Source organism: Mobula hypostoma, chromosome X1 (assembly GCF_963921235.1).
Source record: "Mobula hypostoma chromosome X1, sMobHyp1.1, whole genome shotgun sequence".
Classification (NCBI taxonomy): domain Eukaryota; kingdom Metazoa; phylum Chordata; class Chondrichthyes; order Myliobatiformes; family Myliobatidae; genus Mobula; species Mobula hypostoma.
In genome coordinates, this window is record NC_086128.1 from 61,927,039 (window position 1) to 61,954,657 (window position 27,619).

Sequence of the window (27,619 nt, forward strand, 5' to 3'; positions counted from 1 at the left end):
GAAGGGCCTCAGCTCAAAACATCAACTATTTATTCCTTTCCTTCGATGCTGCCTGACCTGCTGAGTTGCTCCAGCATTTTGTGTGTGTGTGTGTCTGAATTTCCAGCATCTGCTGAACCTCTTGTGTTTATGATTTACTGCACTCTTTCCTGCTGAGTATAGGCTGTCATAGAGGTGGATCCTTAAAATGGACTTTGGCTTATTGGTTATGTTCTGCGTCATATGACGTGGACGATTGTGGTCCTCCCATGACCATGATTGTTCTTGGCCAATTTTTCCACAGAAGTGGTTTGCCACCGCCCTCTTCTGGGTAGGGGTGGGTGACCCCCAGCCATTATCAATACTCTTCGGAGATTGTCTGCCTGGCATCAGTGGGCACATAACAAGACTTGTGATGTGCACCGACTACTCATACGACCATCCACCCCCTGCTTCCATGGCTTCACATGGCCCTGATCCAGGAGATAAGCAGGTGATACACCTTGCCCAAGGGTGACCTGCAGGCCTTTGGTGGAGACATATCTCCACCCCGTTACCCAACCAAGATGATGGAAATTTTATTACTGCTCTGGTGGTAACTTTGTGCTTGGACTGGGTATCCACAGCATTTGGTCACTGAGAATGATACGCTGGTGGGAATGGTGGAAATTTGGGCAAGAAGGAAATCGGGAGGTTTGAAGATGTGTGGGTTGAGTGGGACAGTGGGGGGCATAATTAACGAATGGAATAAGGACTTGAGGGATAGGCTGGGCAGGAATTTCCATGAGCAAATCCCTTTTGTGATTGGCGAGCCAACTTCACATGCTAAACTGATTATGCATTGGAGTGGCATTGATCAGAGGGAATTTTGAGAGGCTCTGCATCAAGGGTTGGAACAGGGGTAAGACCCAAGGAAACGACCAGATGCAGATAAACACAAGAGTTTCTGCAGGTGCTGAAAATCCAGAGTAACATATCCAAAATGCTGGGGGAAGTTAGCAGGTCAGGCAGCATCTATGCAGAGGAAAAAAGAGTCGACGTTTCAGCCCAAGACCCTTCATCTGGAATGCAGACATGCATTTCAAAAATTAGTCACCAATGCGGATGGCGACCGAGGGTTCAGCACCGACTGCCTGCCTTTTGATCACTGATAGGATCCCTCTGCCTCCAGGGAAGGAGCCTGTGGCAGCCTATTGCTGCATGGTGGCTCAGGTGGTCAGAGGGTAGGCCTCTACGATCTCGCGCTCTCTTCTGACAACGTCAAAGGATGTTACTGAGGTTCTGTGTTTACGGACTGGGTTCATCGCCTGGACTGGACTATTGGGTTCTTGTACTCGGGACTTCTTCAGTCTGATGGATTTTATATTCTGGGTTTTTCCCCATTCTTTCCTGTTTTTTATTTGAGTGGGCAGAGGGTTGGGGGGGTGGATTTGGGGGTTGATGTTCTGTGTTTTGTGCAGGGGGAGGGGGATTTGGGGGGATTGATGATTGTGTTGCTGTCCTTTTTTCTACAGAGGGAGGTGCATGGGTTTGATGTTTCTCTTTCAAGGACCTCCATGTTTTTTCCTTTGTGTCGTGGCTAGCTGGAGAAGATGAATCTCAGAGTTGTACACTGCACATGTACTTTGATAATAAGTGAAACCTTTGAACCTCACAGTGTGTTAACTCTTCCTCTACTTTTGCAGCCCTTCATTTTGGATGGTTTCAAGTTTGACCTCAGGCTATACGTCTTGGTTACTTCCTGTGACCCTCTGCGGATATACCTCTACAATGAGGGCCTGATCCGCTTTGCCACGACAAAATATTCCGAACCCACCAAAAAGAATTTAGTAAGTGACACGTTGACTCATCTTTAAGAGATACGGTTAATGCTCTGAAAGTACGATACTACTTTTATAAGAGGTTAATTCTTGCCTAACTCACTATTGTATGGAAGTAATCAACTCGGGTGGGATCTTGCTGTCACGTTCCCAACCCCAGCCAAAAGCTGACCACTCTGTCTCGGGGGGCGGTGGGGTGGGAGGTTGGTGTGGTTAGAGAAGCATCTCCTAACTAGTCTAGTTCGCGAAGCTTACAAGATAAGGTCAGGAAAAGCCCTCCCCACCATTGAGCCCTTCTACAATGAGCACTGCCACAAGAAAGCAGCATCCATCATCAGGGATACCCACCATCCAGACCATGCTCTCTTCTCATCAGGATGTAGGCACAAGAGCTGTAACTCTGACACCATAAGTTTCAGGAACAGTTATCACCCTACGACCATCAGGCTCCTGACCCAGTGTGGATAACTTCACTCAGTTCAACACTGAACTGGTTCCGCAACCTATGGACTAACTTTCAAGGGTCTACAACTCCTGTCCTCAGTGCTTCTGTTTGTCTTCATGTATTTTGCATGTCGGTTATTTGGCCGTGTCTGTTTTTCATCAGTTCTATTGTATAAGACCATATGAGATAGGAGCAGAATGGGCCATTCAGCCCATCGAGGCTGTCACCATTTCATCATGGCTGATCCACTTTCCCTCTCAACCCCAATCTCTTGCCTTCTCCCGGTAACTTTTCACACCCTGAGTAATCAACAGTCTGTCAACCTCTGCCTTCAATATACCCAACGACCTGGCCTCCACAGCCCTCCATCTGCACAATTAATTCCACAGATTCACCACCCTCTGGATAAAGAAATTCTCTTCATCTCCATTCTAAATGAACGTCCTTCTACTCTAAGGCTGCGCCCTCTGGTGCTGGAGTTCCCCACCAGCGGAAACATCCTCTTCACATCCACTCTACCTACGCCTTTCAACGATCAATAGGTTTCAATGAGATCGCCTCTCATTCTTCTAAATTCTAATGCGTACAGGCCCAGAACCATCGAGCGTTCCTGCAATGATAAACCTTTCTTTCCTGTAGTCATTCTGGTGAACCGCCTCTGAACCCTCTCCAATGTCCGCTCATCCTTTCTTAGATAAGGGCTCACAATACTCCAAGGCCTCACCAGTGCTTTATAAAGCCTCAACATTAACTCCTTGTTTTATATTCTAGTCCTCTCGAGATGAATGCTAACATTGCATTTGCCATCATCACCACAGACTCAACCTGCAAATTAACCTTTAGGGAATCCTGCATGAGGGCTCTCTCGTCCCCTTGCACCTCAGATTTTTGGGTTTTCCGCCCGTTTAGAAAATAGTCTACCCTTTTGTTCCTTCTGCCAAAGTGCATGACCAGAAACTTCCAGACTCTGTAACTGTTATACTCTGTTCTGCGTTCTCCTTATCTGTCCAAGTCCTTCTGCAGACTCCCTGTTTCCTCAACACTACCTGCCCCTCCACCTATCGTCATATCATCTGCCAATCGGCCACAAAACCAGCAATTCTGTCTTCATAGACAACACAGAAAGAAGCAGTTACTCCCCGCTCCCAACACTGATTCCTGTGGGATTCCACTAGTCACCAGCAGCCAAACAGTGGCTACTGTGAACACTTGCACGAAAATGAATCTCAGGCTAGTATATGGTGATATAGTCGTACTTTGATAATAAATTTACTTTGAAATTTGAACCTTGAAGATTTTATAAGGTAAGATTGTCACATGTAAATCGAAACATCAAAACTGGGCTGAGAAGTGGCAGATAAGTGTGAGGTGGTTCATTCTGGTAGGTCAAATATGATGGCAGAATATAATATTAATGGTAAGACTCTTGGCAGTATGGAGGATCAGAGGGATCTTGGGGTCCGAGTCCATAGGACACTCAAAGCTGCTGCGCAGGTTGACTCTGTGGTTAAGAAGGCATACAGTGCATTGGCCTTCATCAATCGTGGGATTGAGTTTAAGAGCCAAGAGGTAATGTTGCAGCTATATAAGACCCTGGTCAGACCCCACTTGGAGTACTGTGCTCAGTTCTGGTGGCCTCACTACAGGAAGTATGTGGAAGCCATAGAAAGGGTGCAGAGCAGATTTACAAGGATATTGCCTGGATTGGGGGAGCATGCCTTATGAAAACAGGTTGAGGGAACTCGGCCCTTTCTCCTTGGAGCGACGGAAGATGAGAGGTGACCTGATAGAGTTATACAAGATGATGAGAGGCATTGATCGTGTGGATAGTCAGAGGCTTTTTCCCAGGGCTGAAATGGTGGCCACAAGAGGACACAGTTTTAAGGTGCTGGGGAGTAGGTACAGAGGAGATGTCAGGGGTAAGTATTTTACTCAGAGAGTGGTGAGTGCGTGGAATGGGCTGCCAGAAACAGTGGTGGAGATGGATATGATAGGGTCTTTTAAGAGACTTTTGGATAGGTACATGGAGTTTAGAAAAATAGAGGGCTATGGGGAAATCTAGTAATTTCTAAGGTAGGGACATGTTCAGCACAACTTTGTGGGCTGAGGGGCCTGTATCGTGCTGTGGGTTTTCTGTGTTTCTATCCATGTGGCAATCTAAGAGTTTCTTAAATGTCTCTAATGTATCTGCCTCTACCAGTGCCACTGGCAGTGCATTCCATGCACCCACTGCTCTCTGTGTAAAAGGATTACCTCTGACCTCCCCCTCCCCCCTCCCCCCATACTTTCCTTTGATCCCCTCTTGCATTAGCATTTCCCTGGCTATCCACTCTATCTATGCCTCTGATCAGTTTCTAGACTTCTATCGAGTCACCTCTCATCCTCCTTCACTCCAGGGAGAAAAGCCATAGCTTTCTCAACCTATCTCAACTCTGTGGTGCATTGGCCTTCACCAATTGTGAGATTGAGTTTAAGAGCCAAGATGTAATGTTGCAGCTATGTAGGACCCTGGTCAGACTCCACTTGGAGTACTGTGATCAGTTCTGGTCGCCTCACTACAGGAAGGACGTGGAAACCATAGAAGGGGTGCAGAGGAGATTTACAAGGATGTTGCCTTGATTGGGGAGCATGCCTTATGAGAATAGGTTGAGTGAACTCGGCCTTTTCTCCTTGGAGCAACGGAGGATGAGAGGTGACCTGATAGAGATGTACAAGATGATGAGAGGCATTGATCATGTGGATAGTCAGAGGATTTTTCCTCGGGCTGAAATGGCTAGCATGAGAGGGCACAGTTTTAAGGTGCTTGGAAGTAGGTACAGAGGAGATGTCAGGTGTAATTTTTTTACTCAGAGAGTGGTGAGTGCGTGGAATGGGCTGCTGGCGGTGGTGGTGGAGGCGGAAATGATAGGGTCTTTTAAGACGGTTCCCCAACCTTTTTTGCACCACAGACTGGTTTAATATTGACAATATTCTTGCGGACTGGCTGATGGTTGGGGAGTGTTTAAGTTCAACAGTGCGTGACAGGAAATGAGGAAGGGTGCAGCTGACTCATATCGTTTCATATCGCCAAATCATGTCGTTTCCTTGCGGCCCAGTGGTTGGTGACCACTGTTTTAAGAGACTCCTGGATGGATACATGGAGCTTAGAAAAATAGAGGGCTATGGGTAAGCCTAGGTAGTTCTAAGGTAAGGACATGTTCGGCACAGTTTGTGCTGTAGATTTTCTATGTTTCTATCCTCATAATCCAATCCAGGCAGCATCCTGGTAATTCTCCTAAATATTGAGGAAAAGCGATGATTCCATCGTAAGACAGATTGAAAATGGGAGGTTGTGTGATTGTAACACTCAGGGATATATCCAGCCAGGGTTATTGGCCCTGCATTTTGCCCGGAGTTAATCTGCCTTGATATCAAGAAAAATCAGCAGAGTCATAGAAAAGTACCACACAGAAACAGGCTCTTTGACCCATCTAGTTGGTGCCAAACCATTTAATCTGCCTAGTCCCATCAACCTGCACCTGGGCCATAGCCCTTCATACCCCTCCCATCCAAACTTCTCTTAAATGTTGATATCAAAATCATATTCACATGAGGTTACACGTTGTATTGGAAGGATAGGAAGGTAGGCAGAGGGGGTGGTGTAGGTCTGCTGCTAAAGAATAGCATCAAATCAACAGAAAGATGTGGCCTAGAATCAGAAGATGTTGAATCCTTGTGAGTTCAGATAAGAAACTGCAAGGGTAAAAGGACACTGATAGCAGTTATATACTGGCCTCCCAACAGTAGCTGAGACGTGGAAATAGAAAAAGGTGTGTCAAAAGGGCAATGTTATGGTAGTCATGGGAGATTTTATCATGCAGCTCGATTGGGAAAATCAGGTTGGTAATGGATCTCAAGAGAGTGAGCTTGTTGAATGCACAAGAGATGGCTTTTTAGAGCAGTTTGTCATTGAGCCTACTAGGGGATCACCTATACTGGATTGGGTGTTATGTAATGAACGGGAGGTGATTAGGAAGCTTAAGGTAAAGGAACCCTTAGGAGACAGTGAACACAATATGATTGAGTTGAACTTGAAATTTGATAGGGAGAAAGTAGAGTCTGACGTAGCGATATTTCAGTGGAGTAAAGGAAATTTGAAAGGAAAGTAAAGGTATGAGAGAGGAGTTGGCCAAAGTAAGTTGGGAGGAGATGCTGGCAGGGAAGACAGCAGAGCAGCAATGGCGCAAGTTTCTGGGCAAAGAATGAGGAAGGTGCAGGGTAAATGTATTCCAAAAACAAAGAAATACCCAAATGGCAAAATGCTATAACTGTGGCTGACAAGGGAAGTCAAAACTAATGTAAAAGCAAAAGAAAGGGTTTACAACAAAGCAAAAATTAGTCGGAAGATAGAGGATTGGGAAACTTTTAAAAACCTACAGAGAGCAACCAGAAGATTCATTAGGAGGCAAACGATGAAATATGAAAGCAAGCTAGCAAATAATATCAAAGTCGATAGAAAAAGCATTTTCAAGTATTTAAAAAAATAAAAGAGAAATGAGAGTGGATATAGGACCGCTAGAAACTGAGGCCAGAGAAATAATAATGTGGACAAGGAGACAGCAAATGAACTAAGTGAGTATTTTGCACCAGTGCTCACTGTGGAAGACATGAACAGTGTGCCAGATGTTGAAGGGTGTGAGGGAAGAGAAGTGAGTGCAGTTTCTATTACAAGGTTGAAGGTGTTCAAAAAGCTGTAAGACCTAAAGGTACTTAAATCTCCTGGATCAGATGAACTGCAAACTGGGGTTTTGAAAGAGGTAGTGGTAGAGATTGTTGAGGCATTAGTAATGATCTTTCAAAAATCATTGGACTCTGGCATGAAAATTCCAAATGTCACTCAACTCTTTAAGAAGGGCGAGAGGCAGCAGAAAGGACATTATAGACCAGTCAGCCTGACCTCAGTGGTTGGGAAGATGTTGGAGTTGCTTAAGGATGAGGGTACAGAGTACTTGGTGACACAGGACAAGAGAGGACAAAGTCAACATGGTTTTCTTAAGGGAAAATCCTGCCTGATGAACCCGTTGGAATTCTTTGAGGAGATTACAAGTAGGATAGATAAAGGGGATGTAGTGGACGTTGTATATTTGGACTTCCAGAAGGCCTTTGACAAGGTGCCACACATGAGGCTGCTTACCAAGTTAAGAGCCCATGGTATTACTGGAATGTTATTATCGTGGTTAGAGCATTGGCTAATTAGTAGGAGGCAGCGACTGGGAATAAAAGGATCCTTTTCTGGATGGCTGCCAGTGACTAGTGGTGTTCCGCCGGGGTTGGTGTTGGACCATTTCTTTTTATGTTGTGTATAAATGATTAGATGGTGGAATAGATGGCTTTGTTGCCAAGATTGCAGATGATACAAAGATTGGTGGAGGGGCAGGTAGTGTGGAAGAAACAGGTAGGATGCAGAAGGACAGATAGGTTAGGAGAATGGGCAAGAAAGTGGCAAATGAAATACAATGTTGGAAAATGCATAGTCATGCACTTTGGTAGTAGAAATAAATGTTCAGATTATTTTCAAAATGGGAAGAAAAGTTCAAAAATTTGTGATGCAAAGGACTTGGGAGTCCTTGTGCAGAACACCCTAAAGGGTAACTTGCAGATTGAGTCAGTGATGAGGAAGGCAAATGCAATGTTAGCATTCATTTCAAGAGGTCTGGAATACAAGAGCAGGGACATGATACTGAGGCTTTATAAGGCACTGCTAAGGCTTCACCTTAAGCATTGTGAACAGTTTTGGGCTCCTTATCTAAGAAAAGATGTGCTGGCATTGGAGATGGTTGAGAGGAGGTGCACAAGGATGAGTCTGGGAATGAAAGGGTTATCATATGAGGAACATCTGATGTATCTGAGTCTGTACTCGCTGGAATTTAGAAGGGTGGGGGGGATCTCATTGAAACCTTTCATTGAGGCCTAGACAGAGTAGATGTGGAAAGAATGTTTCCCATGGTGGGGGAGTCTAGGACAAGAGGGCAGAACCTAAGGGTAGAGGGGCGTCCATTTAAAAAAGAGATGCAGAGAAAGTTCTTCAGTCAAAGGGTGGTGAATTTGTGGAATTTGTTACCACAGGCAGCTGTAGAGGACAGGCCATTGGGTGTATTTAAGGCAGAGATTGATTGGTTCTTCAATGGCCGCGGCACCAAAGGTTACGGGGAGAAGGCTGGGTCGTGGGGCTGAGGAGGGGAGGAGAAGGATCAGCCAGGATTGAATGGCGGAGCTGACGATGAGCCAAAAGGCCTAATTCTGCTCCTGTGGGTTATGGTTTTATGGTAGTACAGAGAACTTAACACCATGAACGTTAAGACTGAGAAATGCGTTCGAACAGAGGGAGCCGTAATTTCTTGAAAGAGAAATCACAGGTAGATAGGGTCGTAAAGAGAGCTTTTGGCACTCTGGCTTTCATAAGACAAGGTACTGAGTACAGAAGTTGGGATGTTATGTTGGAACCGCTTCTTTTTACATTATATATCAAGGATTTCGATGATGGAATTGATGGCTTCGAGGCTAAGTTAGTGAACGATATGAAGATCGGTGGGGGTGGGGGGGCCGGTAGTATCGAGGAAGCGGAGAGATGCAGAGGGATTTAGACAGTTTAGGGGAATGGGCAAAGATGGAAAACAGTGTTGGGAAGTGTATGGTCATGCACTTTGGTAGAAAGTTTAAAAGCATAGACAATTTTATGACTGGAGAAAAAACTCAAAAATCCAAGGTGCAAAGGGACGTGGGAGTCCTCAAGCAGCATTCCCTAAAGGTTAACTTGTTGGTTAAGTCAGTGATAAGGAAGGTAATTGCAATGTTAGCGTTCATTTTGAGAGGAATAGAACATAAAAGCAAGGATATAATGTTTTATATGGAACACTCACAGAATGCTGGAAGAACTCAGCAGGCCCAGGAGCATATATGGAGTATTTGGGGCCCTGAATGGAAGTGAGAGAGGAGGTGTAGGGCAAGCGGCTGGAACAAGCACTGCAACTGACATTACACCTCGTCCCTCACTGCCATTCTGGATCCCAAATAGTCCCTCTAGGTGAGGCAACACTTCACCTGTGAGCCTGTTGGGATTCATCTACTGTATCTGAAGCTCTTGGTGTGGCCTCCTGTATATCAGTGAGGCCCGACGCAGATTGGGAGACTGCCTTGCAGAGCACCTACACTCCGTCTGCCAGAAAAACTGGGATCTCCCGGTGGCCACCCATTTCAAGTCTACTTCCCATTCCCATTCCAACACGTTAGTCCTCAACTGCCACGATGAGGCCACACTCAGGTTGGAGGAGCAGCACCTTGTATGCCGTCTGGGTAGCCTCCAACCTGATGGCATGAATGTCGATTTCTCTAATCTCTGGTAATTGCCCCAGCTTTACCATTCCCATTCCCCTCCTTCACCTCATCTCCTTACCTGCCCATCACCTCCGACTGGTGCTCCCTCCCCTTCCCTTTCTTACAAAGTCTCCTGTCCTCTCCTATCAGTTTCCCCCTTCTCTAGCCCTTTACCTCTTTCACCAACTGACTTCCCAGTTCTTTACTTCACCCCCCTCCCCCTCCCCTCTCCCCCTTTCACCTATCACCCACCACCTTGTACTCCGTCCTCCCCCCCCCCCAACCTTCTTGCTCTAACTTCTCATCTTCTTCTCCAGTCCTGATGAAGGGTCTTGGTCTGAAACATCAACCTTTTGCTCTTTGCCATAGGTGCTGCCTGGCCTGCTGAGTTCCTCCAGTATTTTGTGTGTGTTGCTCAGATTTCAAGCATCTGCAGGGATTCTCCTCCTTGAGGCTTTAGAAGGCACTGGCGAGGCCTCCCTCCCTTGGGGTATTGTGAGCTGTTTTGGGCCCCAGAAAGGATATGGTGACACAGGAGAGGGTTCAAAGGAGGTTGACAAAAATGATTCTGGGATTGAAAGGCTTATTATATGAGGAGCATTTGATGGCTCTGGGCCTGTACTCACTGGAATTTAAAAGAATGAGGTGTTGGGGGAGGGGGGTGAAATCTCATTAAAACCTATTGAATGTTGAAAAGCATTGACAGAGTGGATTCGGCACGGACTAGAAGGGCCGAGATGGTCTGTTTCTGTGCTGTAATTGTTATATGGTTATATGGTGGAGAGGATGTTTCCTATAGTGGCGGAGTCCAAGACCAGGGCATAAATGGATACGGAGGGAAGGCAGGAGATTGGGGCTGAGAGGAAAATAGATCAGCCATGATGAAATGTCAGACAAGACTCGATGGGTCAAATGGCCCAATCCTGCTCCTACATTTTACAGTCTTATGGCGTGGACTACTCCGAAAAGAAAAACTCAGCCCATATTTCATAATCAGAATTGGAATCAGAATCAAGTTTACTATCATTGTCACTTGCCATGAAATTTGAGGTTATGCGGCAGCAGTACATTGCAGTACGTAATAATAAAAGCTATAAATTACAAAAAGAAATATATTTAAAAAATTAAATTAAATAAGTTGTCCAAAACAAGACCGGGAGAAAAAAAGTTATTGAGGTACTGTACATGGGTTCACTGTCCATTCAGAAATCTAATGGCGGAGGGGAGCAATCTGTTCTTGAGTTGTTGAGTGTGTGTCTTCAGGCTCCTATACCTCCTCCCTGATGGTAGAAAAGAAAGGGCTTTACCTGGGTGGCGAGGGTCCTTCAAGATGGATGTTGCCTCTTTGAGGCATGCCTTTTGAAGATGTCCTCGAAAGTGGGGAGGATTCTGCTCAAGATGGCTGATTTATTATCCTTCTCGACTGTTTTCTCCTGCCTTCTCCTGTTAACCTTTGACGCCCTGACTAATCAAGAACCTGTCAACCTCCGCTGTAAATACACTCAATGACTTGTCTTCCACAGCTGTCCGTGGCAACAAATTCCACAGATTCACCACCCTCTGGCTAAAGAAATTCCTCACCTCTGGCCTAAAGGGAAGTTCTTCTATTCTGAGGCTTTGCCCTCTGCTCCTAGAGACAGCCGTCCCCCCTCCCTCCCAATACAGGAAACATCCTCTCCACGTTGATTTTCAATATTCGATAGTTTTTGATGAGATCCCCCATCATCCTTTTAAACTTCAGCGAGTACAGGCCCAGAGGGAGCAATGCTCCTCAAATGACAACCCTTTCATTCCCAGATTCATTCTCGTGAACCTCTCCAATGGCAGCACACCAATTCTTAGATAAGGAGCTCAGAACTGCTCACAATACTCCAAAGTTCGGTCTGAGTTATAAAGCCTCAGCCTCGCATCCTTGTTCTGACTGACAGCACCCATCCTTATGCGCTGCGCTTCAGATGAGCAATCCTTTGACTTGGCAATGTTTTGGGGCTGCAAAAACTGCATAAGCTGCAAGGCTTCCTTCAATTTCACCCCCTTGCCACCTGCCGACCGCTCTTCATCACCGCAAGAGAAGTGAAGCCGAGAGGGATAAGGAAAATAGTATTTGCACTTGCTTCTGGCTGAGGTGGCGTTAGTGTGATGCGATAACTGAGGGCAATGTCCCTGACTGAGAAACCAACATCTTTATCTTCTGCCTCTCACAGAATGATGTCTGCATGCACCTCACCAATTACTCCATCAACAAGCATAGCAAGAATTTTGTCCAGGATGAAGAGAAAGGCAGTAAAAGGTGAGACCATATGTAGCAGGGTGCTCCCTTCACCACGAGCAGGCACATTATAGAAGGTCAGTGTTGGGGTGATTTTTGGGGTGAGGACATAGACATTTAGCAATTGAATTTGGCTACCAGTCTTCATATCTGAATATGTGTTGTGGATTTAATTTGGAGTGCAGATCTGAACTTTATATATAGGCATCCGTTAGTCTCGTGAGACCATGGATTTGCACCTTGGAAGGTTTCCAGGGCATAGGCCTGGGCAAGGTTGTGTGGAATTGTCCATGCTGCAAGTCTCCCCTCTCCACGCCACTGATGTTGTCCGAGGGAAGGGCATTAGGACCCATACAGCTTGGCATCGGTGTCATCGCAGGGCAATGTGTGGTTAAGTGCCTTACTCAAGGACACAACATGCTGCCTCAGCTGAGGCTCGAACTAGTGACCTTCAGATCACTAGACGAACACCTTAACCACTTGGCCACATGCCAACACGTGGCCAGGTCTGAACATGTGGCCAGCTCTGAACAATAGGTTCCTAAAAGCCGTGAATCCCAGCTGACAATGCTGATTAAAATTAATTTGGATGTGTGTGGTGTGGCTGTGAATCAGGAGGCGTGAAGGTCGAATGTAGTTTCAAAGAAAGCATTGTCCATACATTCCCTTTGCCGCTTGGCACATAAAATATCGAGCCCCACGTCAGGCCAGCCAGATCTTTCAACCAGAAGTGTCTCCATAAAATGCCCGCTGTACCTTGCTTTGTCGAATAAAGAAGCTGCTTTGTATCTACCAGTAATTTTCTCCGCTGGCTTCATTCACGCAACAACCTTAGCGAGCAGGCACATTGTAGAAGGAGGGGGAGCACACAGCAGCAGCTTAGTGAAGCCCTTAGCTCTGTTGCCACTACTTCAGGTTGTCATAACTGGCGGAATGCTCCCAATGGCATGCTATAAGACCATCAGATATAGGGGCAGAAGTGGGCCATTCGGCCCATCGAGTCTGCTCTGCCATTCAATCATGGGCTGATCCAAATCTTCCAGTCATCCCCACTCCCCTGATTTCACCCTGTACTCTCTAATGCTCTGGCTAATCAAGAACCTATCTATCTCTGCCTTAAATGCACCCAGTGACTTGGCCCCCACAGCCGCTCATGGCAAGAAATTCCACAGATTTATCGCCCTCTGACTAAAGTAGCTTCTCTGCATCTTAGTTCTAAATGGACGTCCTTCAATCCTGAAGTCGTGCCCTCTTGTCCTAGAATCCCGTACCATGCCCTCCAATAACTTCTGACAACCAAGTCTAGCTCCTGGCCTTCACATTTGGCTTAGCTATTAAGCTGCATGGAATCATTTCTACTGACAGGAGAAGGGGCAAAGGTGGGTTAATGGCATCTTAAATTCAGTCGCTTTGGGCAGATGGGGCTCATCAACCATGGTTGGCCCCTCATCTAGGAGAAGGAAAACTCTGATCTCAAACCTCCCATTGCCTTGCGACTACACTCACTCATGGGGACGGCTTCAGGAATAAACCCTGAGGGAAAAACGTCTGCGGCAGTCCCACGTTGAGTTCAACACTGACTGGCAACTCCTGCGATGCTGCTGGTGCCAGGCTGTGTTGGTCTCTGCCGTTGCTTTGGGTTCATCAACTGCGTGGAGAGGGGGCGACAGCTTGCTCTCCGTATCCGGGCTTTGTAGCTAAGCCACACGTGAAGGCCAGGAGCTGTGACTTGGTTGTCAGAGGCAATTTTGAGGCACACGCCACTGGGAGCATTTAATAGGTAGCAGGAGCTCGTCCCCATTACCACCCCACGGCTATAACAACCTTAAGGAACCGAGTGAAGCTGAAATTGTTGCAGTGGACGACTGGAAGCGGACCCAATTGCAAGACACCGACACGTAGGTGGCATTAACAGAGTGTGTTTATTAATAGTTGCGAGGAAGGCCGGAGAGTGAGGATTAGATGCTTATGTGGACAACAAACCAGAGTAGCCTGGACCCGGAGCTTGGTCATGGAGCTTGGACTTGGACTTGGACACGGAACGACAAAACCAAACAACGACAGACAATTCGTATCTTGACTCGGGGTAGCGGCAAACGGCAAGCAATACTCAGCTGGACACGAGATGACAAAACCAAACAACGACAGACAATTCGTATCTTGACTCGGAATAGCGGCAAACGGCCAGCCATACTCAGCTGGACACGACAATGACAGACAATTTGTATCTTGACTCGGAGTAGCGGCAAGCGGCCAGCCATACTCAGCTGGACACGAGATGACAAAACCAAACAACGACAGACAATTCGTATCTTGACTCGGGGTAGCGGCAAACGGCCAGCAATACTCAGCTGGACACGAGATGACAAAACCAAACAACGACAGACAATTCGTATCTTGACTCGGAATAGCGGCAAACGGCCAGCCATACTCAGCTGGACACGACAATGACAGACAATTCGTATCTTGACTCGGAGTAGCGGCAAGCGGCCAGCCATACTCAGCTGGACACGAGATGACAAAACCAAACAACGACAGACAATTCGTATCTTGACTCGGAATAGCGGCAAACGGCCAGCAATACTCAGCTGGACACGACAATGACAGACAATTCGTATCTTGACTCGGGGTAGCGGCAAGCGGCCTGCAATACTCAGCTGGACACGAGATGACAAAACCAAACAACGACAGACAATTCGTATCTTGACTCGGAATAGCGGCAAACGGCCAGCAATACTCAGCTGGACACGACAATGACAGACAATTCGTATCTTGACTCGGGGTAGCGGCAAACGGCCAGCAATACTCAGCTGGACACGACAATGACAGACAATTCGTATCTTGACTTGGGGTAGCGGCAAACGGCCAGCAATACTCAGCTGGACACAAGATGACAAAACCAAACAACGACAGACAATTCGTATCTTGACTCGGGGTAGCGGCAAACGGCCAGCAATACTCAGCTGGACACGAGATGACAAAACCAAACAACGACAGACAATTCGTATCTTGACTCGGAATAGTGGCAAACGGCCAGCAATACTCAGCTGGACACGACAATGACAGACAATTCGTATCTTGACTCGGGGTAGCGGCAAACGGCCAGCAATACTCAGCTGGACACGAGATGACAAAACCAAACAATGACAGACAATTCGTATCTTGACTCGGAGTAGCGGCAAGCGGCCAGCAATACTCAGCTGGACACGACAATGACAGACAATTCGTATCTTGACTCGGGGTAGCGGCAAACGGCCAGCAATACTCAGCTGGACACAAGATGACAAAACCAAACAACGACAGACAATTCGTATCTTGACTCGGGGTAGCGGCAAACGGCCAGCAATACTCAGCTGGACACGAGATGACAAAACCAAACAACGACAGACAATTCGTATCTTGACTCGGAATAGTGGCAAACGGCCAGCAATACTCAGCTGGACACGACAATGACAGACAATTCGTATCTTGACTCGGGGTAGCGGCAAACGGCCAGCAATACTCAGCTGGACACGAGATGACAAAACCAAACAATGACAGACAATTCGTATCTTGACTCGGAGTAGCGGCAAGCGGCCAGCAATACTCAGCTGGACACGACAACGACAGACAATTCGTATCTTGACTCGGGGTAGCGGCAAACGGCCAGCAATACTCAGCTGGACACGACAATGACAGACAATTCGTATCTTGACTCGGTGTAGCGGCAAACGGCCAGCAATACTCAGCTGGACACGAGATGACAAAACCAAACAACGACAGACAATTCGTATCTTGACTCGGAATAGCGGCAAACGGCCAGCAATACTCAGCTGGACACGACAATGACAGACAATTCGTATCTTGACTCGGAGTAGCGGCAAGCGGCCAGCAAAACTCAGCTGGACACGAGATGACAAAACCAAACAACGACAGACAATTCGTATCTTGACTCGGAGTAGCGGCAAACGGCCAGCAATACTCAGCTGGACACGACAATGACAGACAATTTGTATCTTGACTCGGGGTAGCGGCAAACGGCCAGCCATACTCAGCTGGACACGACAATGACAGACAATTCGTATCTTGACTCGGAATAGCGGCAAACGGCCAGCAATACTCAGCTGGACACGACAATGACAGACAATTCGTATCTTGACTCGGAGTAGCGGCAAGCGGCCAGCCATACTCAGCTGGACACGAGATGACAAAACCAAACAACAACAGTCAATTCGTATCTTGACTCGGGGTAGCGGCAAACGGCCAGCCATACTCAGCTGGACACGACAATGACAGACAATTCGTATCTTGACTCGGAATAGCGGCAAACGGCCAGCAATACTCAGCTGGACACGACAATGACAGACAATTCGTATCTTGACTCGGGGTAGCGGCAAACGGCCAGCAATACTCAGCTGGACACGAGATGACAAAACCAAACAACGACAGACAATTCGTATCTTGACTCGGAATAGCGGCAAACGGCCAGCAATACTCAGCTGGACACGACAATGACAGACAATTCGTATCTTGACTCGGAGTAGCGGCAAGCGGCCAGCAATACTCAGCTGGACACTAGATGACAAAACCAAACAACGACAGACAATTCGTATCTTGACTCGGTGTAGCGGCAAACGGCCAGCAATACTCAGCTGGACACGAGATGACAAAACCAAACAACGACAGACAATTCGTATCTTGACTCGGAATAGCAGCAAACGGCCAGCAATACTCAGCTGGACACGACAATGACAGACAATTCGTATCTTGACTCGGAATAGCGGCAAACGGCCAGCAATACTCAGCTGGACACGACAATGACAGACAATTCGTATCTTGACTCGGAATAGCGGCAAACGGCCAGCAATACTCAGCTGGACACGACAATGACAGACAATTCGTATCTTGACTCGGGGTAGCGGCAAACGGCCAGCAATACTCAGCTGGACACGAGATGACAAAACCAAACAACGACAGACAATTCGTATCTTGACTCGGAATAATGGCAAACAGCCGGCAATACTCAGCTGGACATGAGACAATAGAATTCCCAAAGCAACCCCAGGCACCGAAGTAACTTAGAGTCCCGGCCTCGGCCTGAAACGTCGACTGCACCTCTTCCTATAGATACTGCTTGGCCTGCTGCGTTCACCAGCAACTTTGATGTATGTTGCTTGAATTTCCAGCATCTGCAGAATTCCTGTTGTTTAACTTAGAGTCCACTATTCTCAGCGGCCCGGAATGTGCATTGCCGCACTGGCTGAGGTGATGGTCCAGCCCCAAGTAGATGTAAGCCAGAGTTTTTATGTTCCCAGTTCAGATGAGAATCAGGTGCCTTAATCAAGGAGCCAGGTAAAACACGGGGAAAAGGAAATTAACAGAAATGAGGAATCAACGGACCAGACCGTGCCAGAAATAACAAGATAAAAGTAAGTGGAAAGACAATGCTAAACATTCAAATCTACAGACAACAGTTAAAATGTCTATGAAAGGAAAGTTTAGTTCAGTCGTTAGGTCTTGGCTGCCAAATTTGGGCAGCTGGGTAGCGTAGAGGTTAGTGGAACACTGTTACAGTACTAGTGACGGAGGTTCAGTTCTGCCGCTGTCTTTAAGGAGTTTGAAAGTTCATCTCATGACTGTGGGCAACTCCTCCAGGTGCTCCAGTTTCCTCCCAGTTCCAAAGACATACCGGTTCGAAGGTCAGTCAGGTATAATTGGGCAGAGTGGGCTCGATGCTCCAGAAGTTACTGTGTTACTCCGTTACCATGCTGTATCTCCAAAGAAATGGAAAAAAGAGAGTAAATATCTTCTTCTAATTTGTTTCCTACAAGGTAAGTTAGGAAGCAAAGTAGTGAATTAAATATGTGACTAATAAAATGTGGTTGATTATTGAAGTTCAGGTGTCCATATTGACCAGAGATTCTGCAGATGCTGGAATCCAGAGTTAACACACACAAGATGCTGGAGGAACTCGGTAGGTCTATGGAAAGGAATAATCAGTCGATGTTTCGGGCCGAGACCCTTCATCAGGAAGGTAGGTAGGTGGGGCCCGAAGCATGGAACGTTTATCCCTCTCCACAGATGCTGCCTGAACTGCTGAGCTCCTCCACCATTTTGTGTGCGTTGTTAAGGTGTCCATCCTGGGATCATTCATTATTAATGATCAAACTAAATATATGATCAATAAATAATGACAATAATGAGCAGGAGTCAATTGTACGTCCCTTGCCACAGTGAATGTACCTGGATTGGAATATCTCTCAGGATATCCCACTAGTTTGGATCATCCCATTCTGATATTACATGTCCAGCAAGAACCATGGATCTAGAACAAAGAAATGTGAGCTAAACCCCATGAAGGCAGACAAATTTAGATAAGTGGCCCGATAAATCTGGAATAAAGGTCTATCAGACGTGGCAACTATTGAGCTGCTGTTAAAAAGCTCTTTAGTGAGGGAAATCTCCCATTTCCTCTTCATATTCGAGGCCTGCAACACTGCTGTGGCCTTACCATGGCTTGCAATGGGTCGTAAGTTCATGGACCCGATACGGATTACAGAGAAGGAGGTGCTTGCTGTCCTGAGGAAAATCAGGGTGGGTAAATCCCCAGGGCCTGACAAGGTGTTCCCTCAGACCCTGGGGGAGGCTAGTGCAGAAACTGCAGGGGCCCTAGCGGAGATATTTAAGTAATTCTTAGTGACAAGAAAGGTTCTAAACATAAACCAGGAAATTACAGACTGCTCAGTCTGACATCAGTAGTGGGATAGTTATTGGAAAGTATTCTAAGGGACTGGATATATGAGTATTTGGATAGACGTGGGACTGATTCAGGATAGTCAGCATGGCTTTGTGCATGGTAAGTCATGTCCAACCAATCTTGTAGAGTTTTTTGAGGAAGTTACCAGGAAAGCGGATGAAGGCAAAGCAGTGGATGTTGTCTACATGGACTTTAACAAGGCATTTGACAAGGTCCCGCATGTGAGGTTGGTCAAGAAGGTTCAGTCGTTTGGCATTCAGCATAGGTTGTAAATTGGATTAGACATTGGCTTTGTGGGAGAAGCCAGAGAGTGGTAGTAGAGGGTTGCCTCTCTGACTGGAGGCCTGTGACCGGTGGTGTGCCACAGGGACCTGTGCTGGGCCCATTGTTGTTTGTCATCTATATCAATGATCTGGATGATAATGTAGTTAACTGGATCAGCAAATTTGCAGATGACACCATGTTTGAGGATATAGTGGACAGTGAGGAAGGCGGTCATGGCTTGCAGAGGGATCTGGATCAGCTGGAAAAATGGCAGCTGGAAGTTAATGCGAGGTGCGAGCTGTTACATTTAGGTTGGACCAGCCGGGCAAGGTAATACACAGTGAATGGTAGGGCGCTGAGGAGTGCGGTAGAACAAAAGGATCTGGGAATAGACGTCCATAATTCATTGAAAGTAGTGTCACAGGTAGAAAGAAAGCTGTTTTCACATTGGCTTTCATAAATCAATGTTTTGAGTACAGGAGATGAGATGTTATGTTGAAGTTGTATAAGACATTGATGAGGCCTAATTTGGAGTATCGTGTGCAGTTTTGGTCATCTACCTACAGGAAAGATGTATAGTAAATAAGGTTGAAAGAGTAGAGGAAAAGTTTACAAGAATGTAGCTGGGTCTGGAGGAGCTGAGTAATAAGGAAAGATTGAATAGGTTAGGACTTTCTTCCTTAGAATGTAGAAGGTTGAGAGGAGATTTGACAGAAGTATTCAAGATTATGAGGGGTATAGAGAGGGTAAATGCAAGCAGGCTTTTTCCACTGAGGTTGAGTGTGACCACAACCAGAGATCGTGGGTTAGGGTGAAAGGTGAAAAGTTTAACGGGGCCATGAGGAGAAACATCTTCACTCAGATGGTGGTGACCAGTGTGGAATGAGCTGCCAACACAAGTGCTGCATGCGGTTCGGTTTCAACGTTTCAGCGAAGTTTGGATAGGATGAAGGAGTATGGAGGACTATGATCCTGGTGCAGGTCAATGGGTGTCTGCAGTTTAGCAGGTTTTGGCATGGACTAGATGGGCCAAAGGGCCTGTTCCTGTGCTGTACTTTTCTATGACAATGACTCTGTAACGCTGATTCGTTACGTCAGGCTTGCTACATGGAGCTTTGGAGGGTGAGACTAGAACTAGAGCTCGTGGGTTAAGGGTGAAAGGTGAAAGGTTTAAGGGGAACATGAGGGGAAACTTCTTTACTCGGAGGGTAGTGAGAGTGTGGAGCAAGCTACCAGCAGAAGAGATAGATGGAGGTACGATCTCAACATTTAAGATAAACTTGTACATGGATGGGAGGGCTACATTCTGGGTGCTAGTCAATGGGACCAGACAGATTAATGATTCAGCATGGACTAGATGGGCTGAAGGGCCTGTTTGTTCACTGTAGTGCTCTCTGATTGTGAAAGTAAACCACCAGGCATCTTCACAAGATGGAATATCGTGGGTTAAGGGTGCAGTCAACCTTTTCAAAGGCAACTATGGATCAGCAAGAAATCACTTCCAACAAATCCTGTCAAAAAGGGGGGAAATTAATCAAGAGAGTTGATATTTCCTTCAATGGATACACAGTCTATCTTGTGGCTTGCAGTGCTATTGACCTGTCACAGAATAACACAAATGGTGGGGCAGAGTACTTGATCGGCGAAGTCACTCGGCAATGCCATCCGATGGATGAACGGTGGCCTGCGATAGATTGGAACTGACGGCTCTGTAAAATGTTGTTTCTTGCAGAAAGCTGTCTTTCTTTAACCAGTACATGGAGAGCAATGACTATGACCTGGAGATGCTGTGGAGCAGTATTGAAGACATGATCATCAAAACCATTCTGTCTGCGTATCCGGTCCTGAAGCACAACTACCTCGCCTGCTTCTCAAATCACGTGTCTGGGAGTGCTTGCTTTCAGCTCCTCGGCTTTGACATCCTGCTGGAACACAGCTTGAAACCCTGGCTGCTGGAGGTACGCGCGCCTCTGGGATACATAAAGCTTAAGCAGATAACCTAGTGACGGCATAAAACATGCAAATGTAACGTCATGATGGGATGGCCAGTAATATCGTGAAGGATCCCCCCAACCCTGCTCTCTGTTTGTCCCCACTCCCATCAGGGAGGCTCTGTAGCATTCACACCAGGACCACCAGACTCAACAACTGTTACTTTCCCCAAGCAGTCCTCCAAGAGGACGGCAACCATGCTGTAGGGTTTGGAGGTTTGCGCACCTCAATGACCCGGAGAGGTCTGCACGCTGTAACCGGGGCTTTAGGCTTTGGCTCTTGGTAGGGTCACCCATGACAAACAGGTCGAAGGGTAGAGGCCAGACTGAGAGCAGTGTACCGGTCCTCCAGGTTTGAGGGCTCAACTCAGCACTAACAGCACTGACCGCTAAAACAAAACTGTTACGCAAACAGCATTGAAGAATTCTCCTACATCTGAGTGTGGTGGTGTTCCTGAGTCTCCACCTGGGACTTACATGTCCGACAGTAGTGAAAACGGAGAGGAAGCTACGGGCATGATCAAGGAATCTCTGAACACCACCAGAGATGGAGGACCTTCACTGTTGTCCTAAACACCAGCGCTGTAATGGGCAGTCAGTAAGTCCCCAAGTACTGAGGCTGATCAACACCCCCACCCACTAACCCACCCCTCCACACACCCCCAACCACCACTACTTTATCATTTCCTGTCAGAGTCACCTCATGTACAGACACTCCTGTGCCCAGCCTCACTTTATGGACATACAATCAATCTGTGTATATAAACTATCTTATGTATTTATATTTATTGTGTTTTTTCCCATTATTATTGTGTTTTTTTCCACTTTTCCATTATTATTGTTATCAAAAAGGTGTTATATTTGGATGAGTGCAGTGTACGGAATAAGGTCGATGAACTTGTGGCACAGTTGCAGATTGGCATATATGATCAGAATCAGGTTTATTATCACCCGTATGTGTCATGAAATTTGTTAACTTAGCAGCAACAGTTCAATGCAATACATAATATAGAAGAGAAAAATAATAATAAATAAAATAAAAATTAATAATAATAAATAAGTAAATGAATTACAGTATACACATATTGAATAGATATTTAAAATGTGCAAAAAACAGAAATACTGTATATTAAAAAAAAGAGGTAGTGTCCATGTGTTCAATGTCCATTTAGGAAGTGGATGGCAGAGTGGAAGAAGCTGTTCCTGAATCGCTGAGTGTGTGCCTTCAGGCTTCTGTACCTCCTACCTGATGGTAACAGTGAGAAAAGGGCATGCCCTGGGTGCTGGAGGTCCTCAATAATGGACGCTGCCTTTCTGAGATACCACTCCCTGAAGATGTCCTGGGTACTTTGTAGGCTAGTACCCAAGATGGAGCTGACTAGATTTACAATCCTCTGCAGCTTCTTTCCATCCTGTGCTTTGATGAGAGGTTGGTTATGACAAGACTGAACTCCTGCCTCAGCAAGGACCTGGACCCGTTGCAATTTGCCTATCACCACAACAGGTCAACGGCAGATGCAATCTCAATGGCTCTTCACACGGCTTTAGATCACCTGGACAACACAAACGCCTATGTCAGGATACAGTTCATCGACTATAGCTCAGCATTTAACATTATCATTCCCACAATCCTGATTGAGAAGTTGCAGAACCTGGGCCTCTGTACCTCCCTCTGCAATTGGATCCTTGACTTCCTAACCGGAAGACCACAATCTGTATGGATTGGTGATAACACATCCTTCTCGCTGACGATCAACACTGTTGGCTAAATTCTCAGGCGGTGACGAGAGGGTGTACAGGAGTGAGATATGCCAACTAGTGGAGTGGTATCACAGCAACAACCTGGCACTCAACATCAGTAAGACAAAAGAGCTGACTGTGGACTTCAGGAAGGGTAAGATGAAGGAACATGTACCAATCCTCACAGAGGGATCAGAAGTGCAGAGAGTGAGCAGCTTCAAGTTCCTGGGTGTCAAGATCTCTGAGGATCTAACCTGGTCCCAACATAGTGATGTGGTATAAAGAAGGCAAGACAGCGGCTATAATTTATTAGGAGTTTGAAGAGATTTGGCATGTCAACAAATACACTCAAACACTCAAAAATTGTTTTCGATGCACTGTAGAGAGCATTCTGACAGGCTGCATCACTGTCTGGTATGGAGGATGGGGAGCTACTGCACAGGACTGAAAGAAGCTGCAGAGGGTTGTAAATTTAGTCAGCTCCATCTTGGGTACAAGCCTACAAAGTACCCAGGACATCTTCAAGGAGCGGTGTCTCAGAAAGGCAGTGTCCATTATTAAGGACCTCCAGCACCCAGGGCATGCCCTTTTCTCACTGTTACCATCAGGGAGGAGGTACAGGAGCCTGAAGGCACACACTCAACGATTCAGAAACAGCTTCTTCCCCTCTGCCATCTGATTCCCAAATGGACATTGAATCTTTGGACACTACCTCACTTTATTTTTAATATGTGGCATTTCTGTTTTTGCACGTTTTTTAAATCTATTCAAAATACATATACTTGTAATTGATTTTCTTTATTTATTATTATTTTTATTTTATTTATTATTTTTTTCTCTCTGCTAGATTATGTATTGCGTTGAACTGCTGCTGCTAACGTAATAAATTTTATGTCACCTGCTGGTGATAATAAACCTGATTCTGATTCTGATGTATAGTTATATATACAACAGTATAATGCTACTGGCGATGTCATCAATAACGTGTACAGGTTTCCCCCGCTATCTGAAAGTAGAGCATTCCTATGAAACCTTCTGTAAGCCGAAATGGTGTAAAGCGAAGAAGCAATTACCATTAATTTTTATGGGGAAAATTTCTGAGCATTCCCAGACCCAAAAAATAACCTACCAAATCATCAAATAGCACATAAAATCTAAAGTAACACCAACATATTGTAAAAGCAGGAATGATATGATAAATAGCTAGCCTATATAAAGTAGTAATCATGTGTGTGCAGTGTAGTTTCAGTTACCAGAATCGGGAAGACTAACCAAAACTGATTTGTGGGGAAAAAGATCGGCATGTCCACGCATTGGCACACACCTGCCCGCACAAGGCTTCATGGTCATGGTAGTCTTTCTTGGGGTAAACACAGTCGACATTTTGGTCCCAGACGCTTCATCAGGACTAGAAAAAAAAGGTGAGATCAGAGTAAGAAGGTGGGGGGAGGGGAGGAAGGAGTACGAGGTAGTAGGTGACAGGTGAAACCGGGAGGCGGGGGTGAAGTAAAGAGCTGGGAAGTCGATTGGTGAAAGAGAGAAAGGGCCGGAGAAGGGGGAATCTGATAGGAGAGGACCGAAGGCCATGGAAGAAAGGGAAGGGAGAGGAGCACCAGAGGGAGGTGATGGGCAGGTAAGGAGATAAGGTGAGAGAGCAAAATGGGGATGGGAAATGGTTGGGGGGGGGCATTACCGGAAGCAGGAGAAATTGATGCTTATGTCATCAGGTTGGAGTTGCTCCTCTAACCTGAGTGTGGCCTCATCGCAGCAGTAGAGGAGGCTGTGAACTGACATGTTGGAATGGGAATGGGAAGTCGAATTAAAATGGGTGGCCACCAAGAGGTGTGCCACACCAGCACTTGGATCTCCTCCCTCACTACCATTCGGGACCCAAACAGTCCTTCCAGGGGAGGTGGCATTTCACCTGTCAGTCTGTTGGGGTCATCTGTTGTATCCGGTGCTCCTGGTGTGGCTTCCCGTATATCGGCGAGACCAGGCCCAGTTTGGGAGACCGCTTCGACGAGCACCTACACTCCATCCGCCAGACAAAAATGGGACCTCCCGGTGGCCACCAGTTGACCTGGATGAGGAAGTGGAGGGATGGGTTAGTAAATTTGCTGATGACACAAAGGTTGGGTGTGTTGTAGATAGTGTGGAGGGCTGTCAGAGGTTACAGCGGGACATTGGTAGGATGCAAAACTGGGCTGAGAAGTGACACCCTATCTGGGTCACCTTCTTAATGGCTCTGGTCCAGGGCTCCAGCCAGCATTGTTCTATGGTCTTTGCCCCCAGACCCGTGCCTTTGTTTTTTTCAGCTCGGCCTGGTTCAAACCAGTTAAGGTAGCTGACCCAGGCACTGAGCCTAACGAGGTTGTAGATTACTTCTCCAAGTCTGCCACTTTACATTATAAATAGCTGCTCGTCTGAGTGGACCCGGGTTTAGCCGGCCGTTAGCTGAAACTCCTTGCGTCCACATTCAATTGCTCTGATGAGATAATCCCAGGGCTAGAATCGAAGAGTTCACAAAATGGAGGGTGTGTAAGGACAGTCTCACAAAATGGCCGCCTCCACCTCCTTTCAGCACGTGGCAAGAACAAAGACAGTTTGTTTGCCTACTTCCACTGCCCTTGATTCATTTGAATTCACTGATTTGTAGACTGTAGTTCTTTCTGGCCAACACTATTAATTTTTAATTATTAACGTTTCAGGTTAACCATTCCCCGAGCTTAGCGACCGACTCCAAGCTTGATCAAGAGGTGAAGGACAATCTTCTTTATGATACACTCTGCATGATTAACCTTGCAGCTTGTGACCGGCGGAAAATCATGGAGGAAGAGAGGCGGCGAGTGAACCAACGGCTGCTTCACACATGCCGGTCGCGGGAGCACAGGTGACTGAAAGGCCGAAGAGTGCCACGTTGGGCAACGATAATTAATGAATATTCCTGCTCTCAAATTCAGCCGCACACACAAAGTGCTGGAGGAACTCAGCAGGCCAGGCAACACCCATGGGAACGAGGGGCGCCCATTTAGAATGGAGATGAGAAGGAATTTCTTTCGCCAGAGGGTGGTGAATCTGTGGAATTCATCGACGCAGATGGGAGTGGAGGCCAAGTCATTGGGTATATTTAAGGCAGAGGCTGATAGATCCTTGATTAGTCAGGGCATGCGGGGTTATGGGGAGAAGGCAGGAGATTGAGGCTGAGATGGGAAGGGATCAGTCGTGATCAAATGCCAAAGCAGCTTTGATGGGCCAAATAGCCTAATTCTGCTCCTATATCTTATGATCTTATGGAAATGAACAAACAGTCACCATTTTGGGCCGAGACCCTTCTTCAGGACTGGAAAGGAAAGGAGAGGATGTCAGAATAAAAAGATGGGAGGAGAGGGAAGGAGGAGAGCTAGAAGGTGATAGGTGAAGCCAGGTGAGTGGGAAAGGTGAAGGGTTGGAGAGGAAGGAATCTGATAGGAGAGGAGAGTGGACCATGGGAGAAAGGGAAGGAGGAGGGGTGCCTGGGGGAAAGTGATAGGCAGGTGAGAAGAGGTGAGAGGCCAGAGTGGGAAACAGAAGAAGAGGGAAGGGGGAAGGACTTTTTCCCTAGAAGGGGAAGCCGATGTATGCGTTCAGAATAAAGAAGTGGGCAGGAAAAATCATTGCAGACTGTACCCACCCTGCAAACTCACTTTTCCAAAAGCTCCCTTTGGGAAAGCACCTTGGGGTTATGAAAACAAGAAACTTCATGCCATCTCAAAAGATTTTTTCCCCTCAGGCAGTTAATCTGATCAACCATTCTAGTTACTCACCCCCACCCTCCTCTGACTATTACCCTGTCGCTGCACTGGACTGTAAACACTAGAAACCACATTTTGTTACGCTGTCCACCTTGTAAATCCATGCTGGTATTTATATATTTATGCACATTATATTGCATATCCAAACTTTAACCTCTGGCTTACTTTAGTCTAATTCCTTATTCTGGGCATGTGGCCAAGTGGTTAAGGCATTCATCTCGTGATCTGAAGGTCGCCAGTTCGAGCCTTAGCTGAGGCACCTTGTTGTGTCCTTGAGCAAGGCACTTAACCACACATTGTTCTGCAACGACACCAGTGCCAAGCTGTATGGGTCCTTCTGTGTACCCTGCTCCTTCCCTTTCTCCTGTTGTCCACTCTGCTCTCCTATCAGATTCTTTCCTTTCCAGCCCTTGACCTTTCCCACCCACCTGGCTTCACCTATCACCTTCCAGCTATCCTCCTTCTCCTCCCCTCACCTTCTTATTCAGGCATCTCCCCCTTCCTTTCCAGTCCCGATGAATGGTCTCAGCCCGAAATGTCAACTGTCTATTCCCTTCCACAGATGCTGCCTGACCTGCCGAGTTCCTCCAGCATTTTGGATTTCCAGCATCTGCAGACTTTCTTGTGTCCTGCTGCTTAGAGCTGCAACAAAGGGGAAAGGAGGTGGATTCAGCAGGCACGCAGAAATGGAGTGATGACTGTGGGCTAGACTGTGCTCGAGAGGACTAGAATATATAACCAAGGAAATAATGCTGAGGCCTTATAAGGCACCTGGTCAGACTGCACTTGGAGTATTGTGAGCAGTTCTGGGTGGCGGGCTGGAGATACATTTCTACCAGCGGAGGTGTAAGCTGCCCCTTCCCTCCTCTAGCCTGCAGATCACCCCTGAACAAGATGTAGCACCTGGTTGGCCCCCTGATCGGGAGGTAGGTGGTAGGTGGTCGTATGAGCAGCTGGTGCAGATCACAAGTCCTGGTTACGTGACCACTGACTCCAGGCAGACAGTCTCTGAAGAGTATTGATAATGGCTGGGGTCACCCGTCTTGTAAAGACACTGCCCAGAAGGAGGCAATGGCAAACCACCTCTGTAGGTAACTTTGCCAAGAACAATCATGGCCATGGGACCTAGATCGCCCATGTCATACAACACAGCGCATAATAATGATGTCATATGACCCGGCACATAATGATAGAAACATAGAAAACCTCAGCACAATACAGGCCCTTCGGC

At 46.7% G+C, this 27,619-nt stretch overlaps 1 protein-coding gene across 1 annotated transcript in view; it reads left to right on the plus strand.

Moving 5' to 3' along the window:
- Nucleotides 1–27,619, plus strand: part of LOC134340208 (tubulin polyglutamylase ttll6-like) — a 73,604-nt gene that overhangs the window by 29,833 nt on the left and 16,152 nt on the right. The window contains exons 6-9 of the mRNA XM_063037184.1: nt 1,665–1,808; nt 11,802–11,887; nt 20,599–20,824; nt 25,306–25,487. Of these exons, the coding sequence (XP_062893254.1) occupies nt 1,665–1,808; nt 11,802–11,887; nt 20,599–20,824; nt 25,306–25,487 (638 nt within the window). The remainder of the gene's footprint in view (nt 1–1,664; nt 1,809–11,801; nt 11,888–20,598; nt 20,825–25,305; nt 25,488–27,619) is intronic.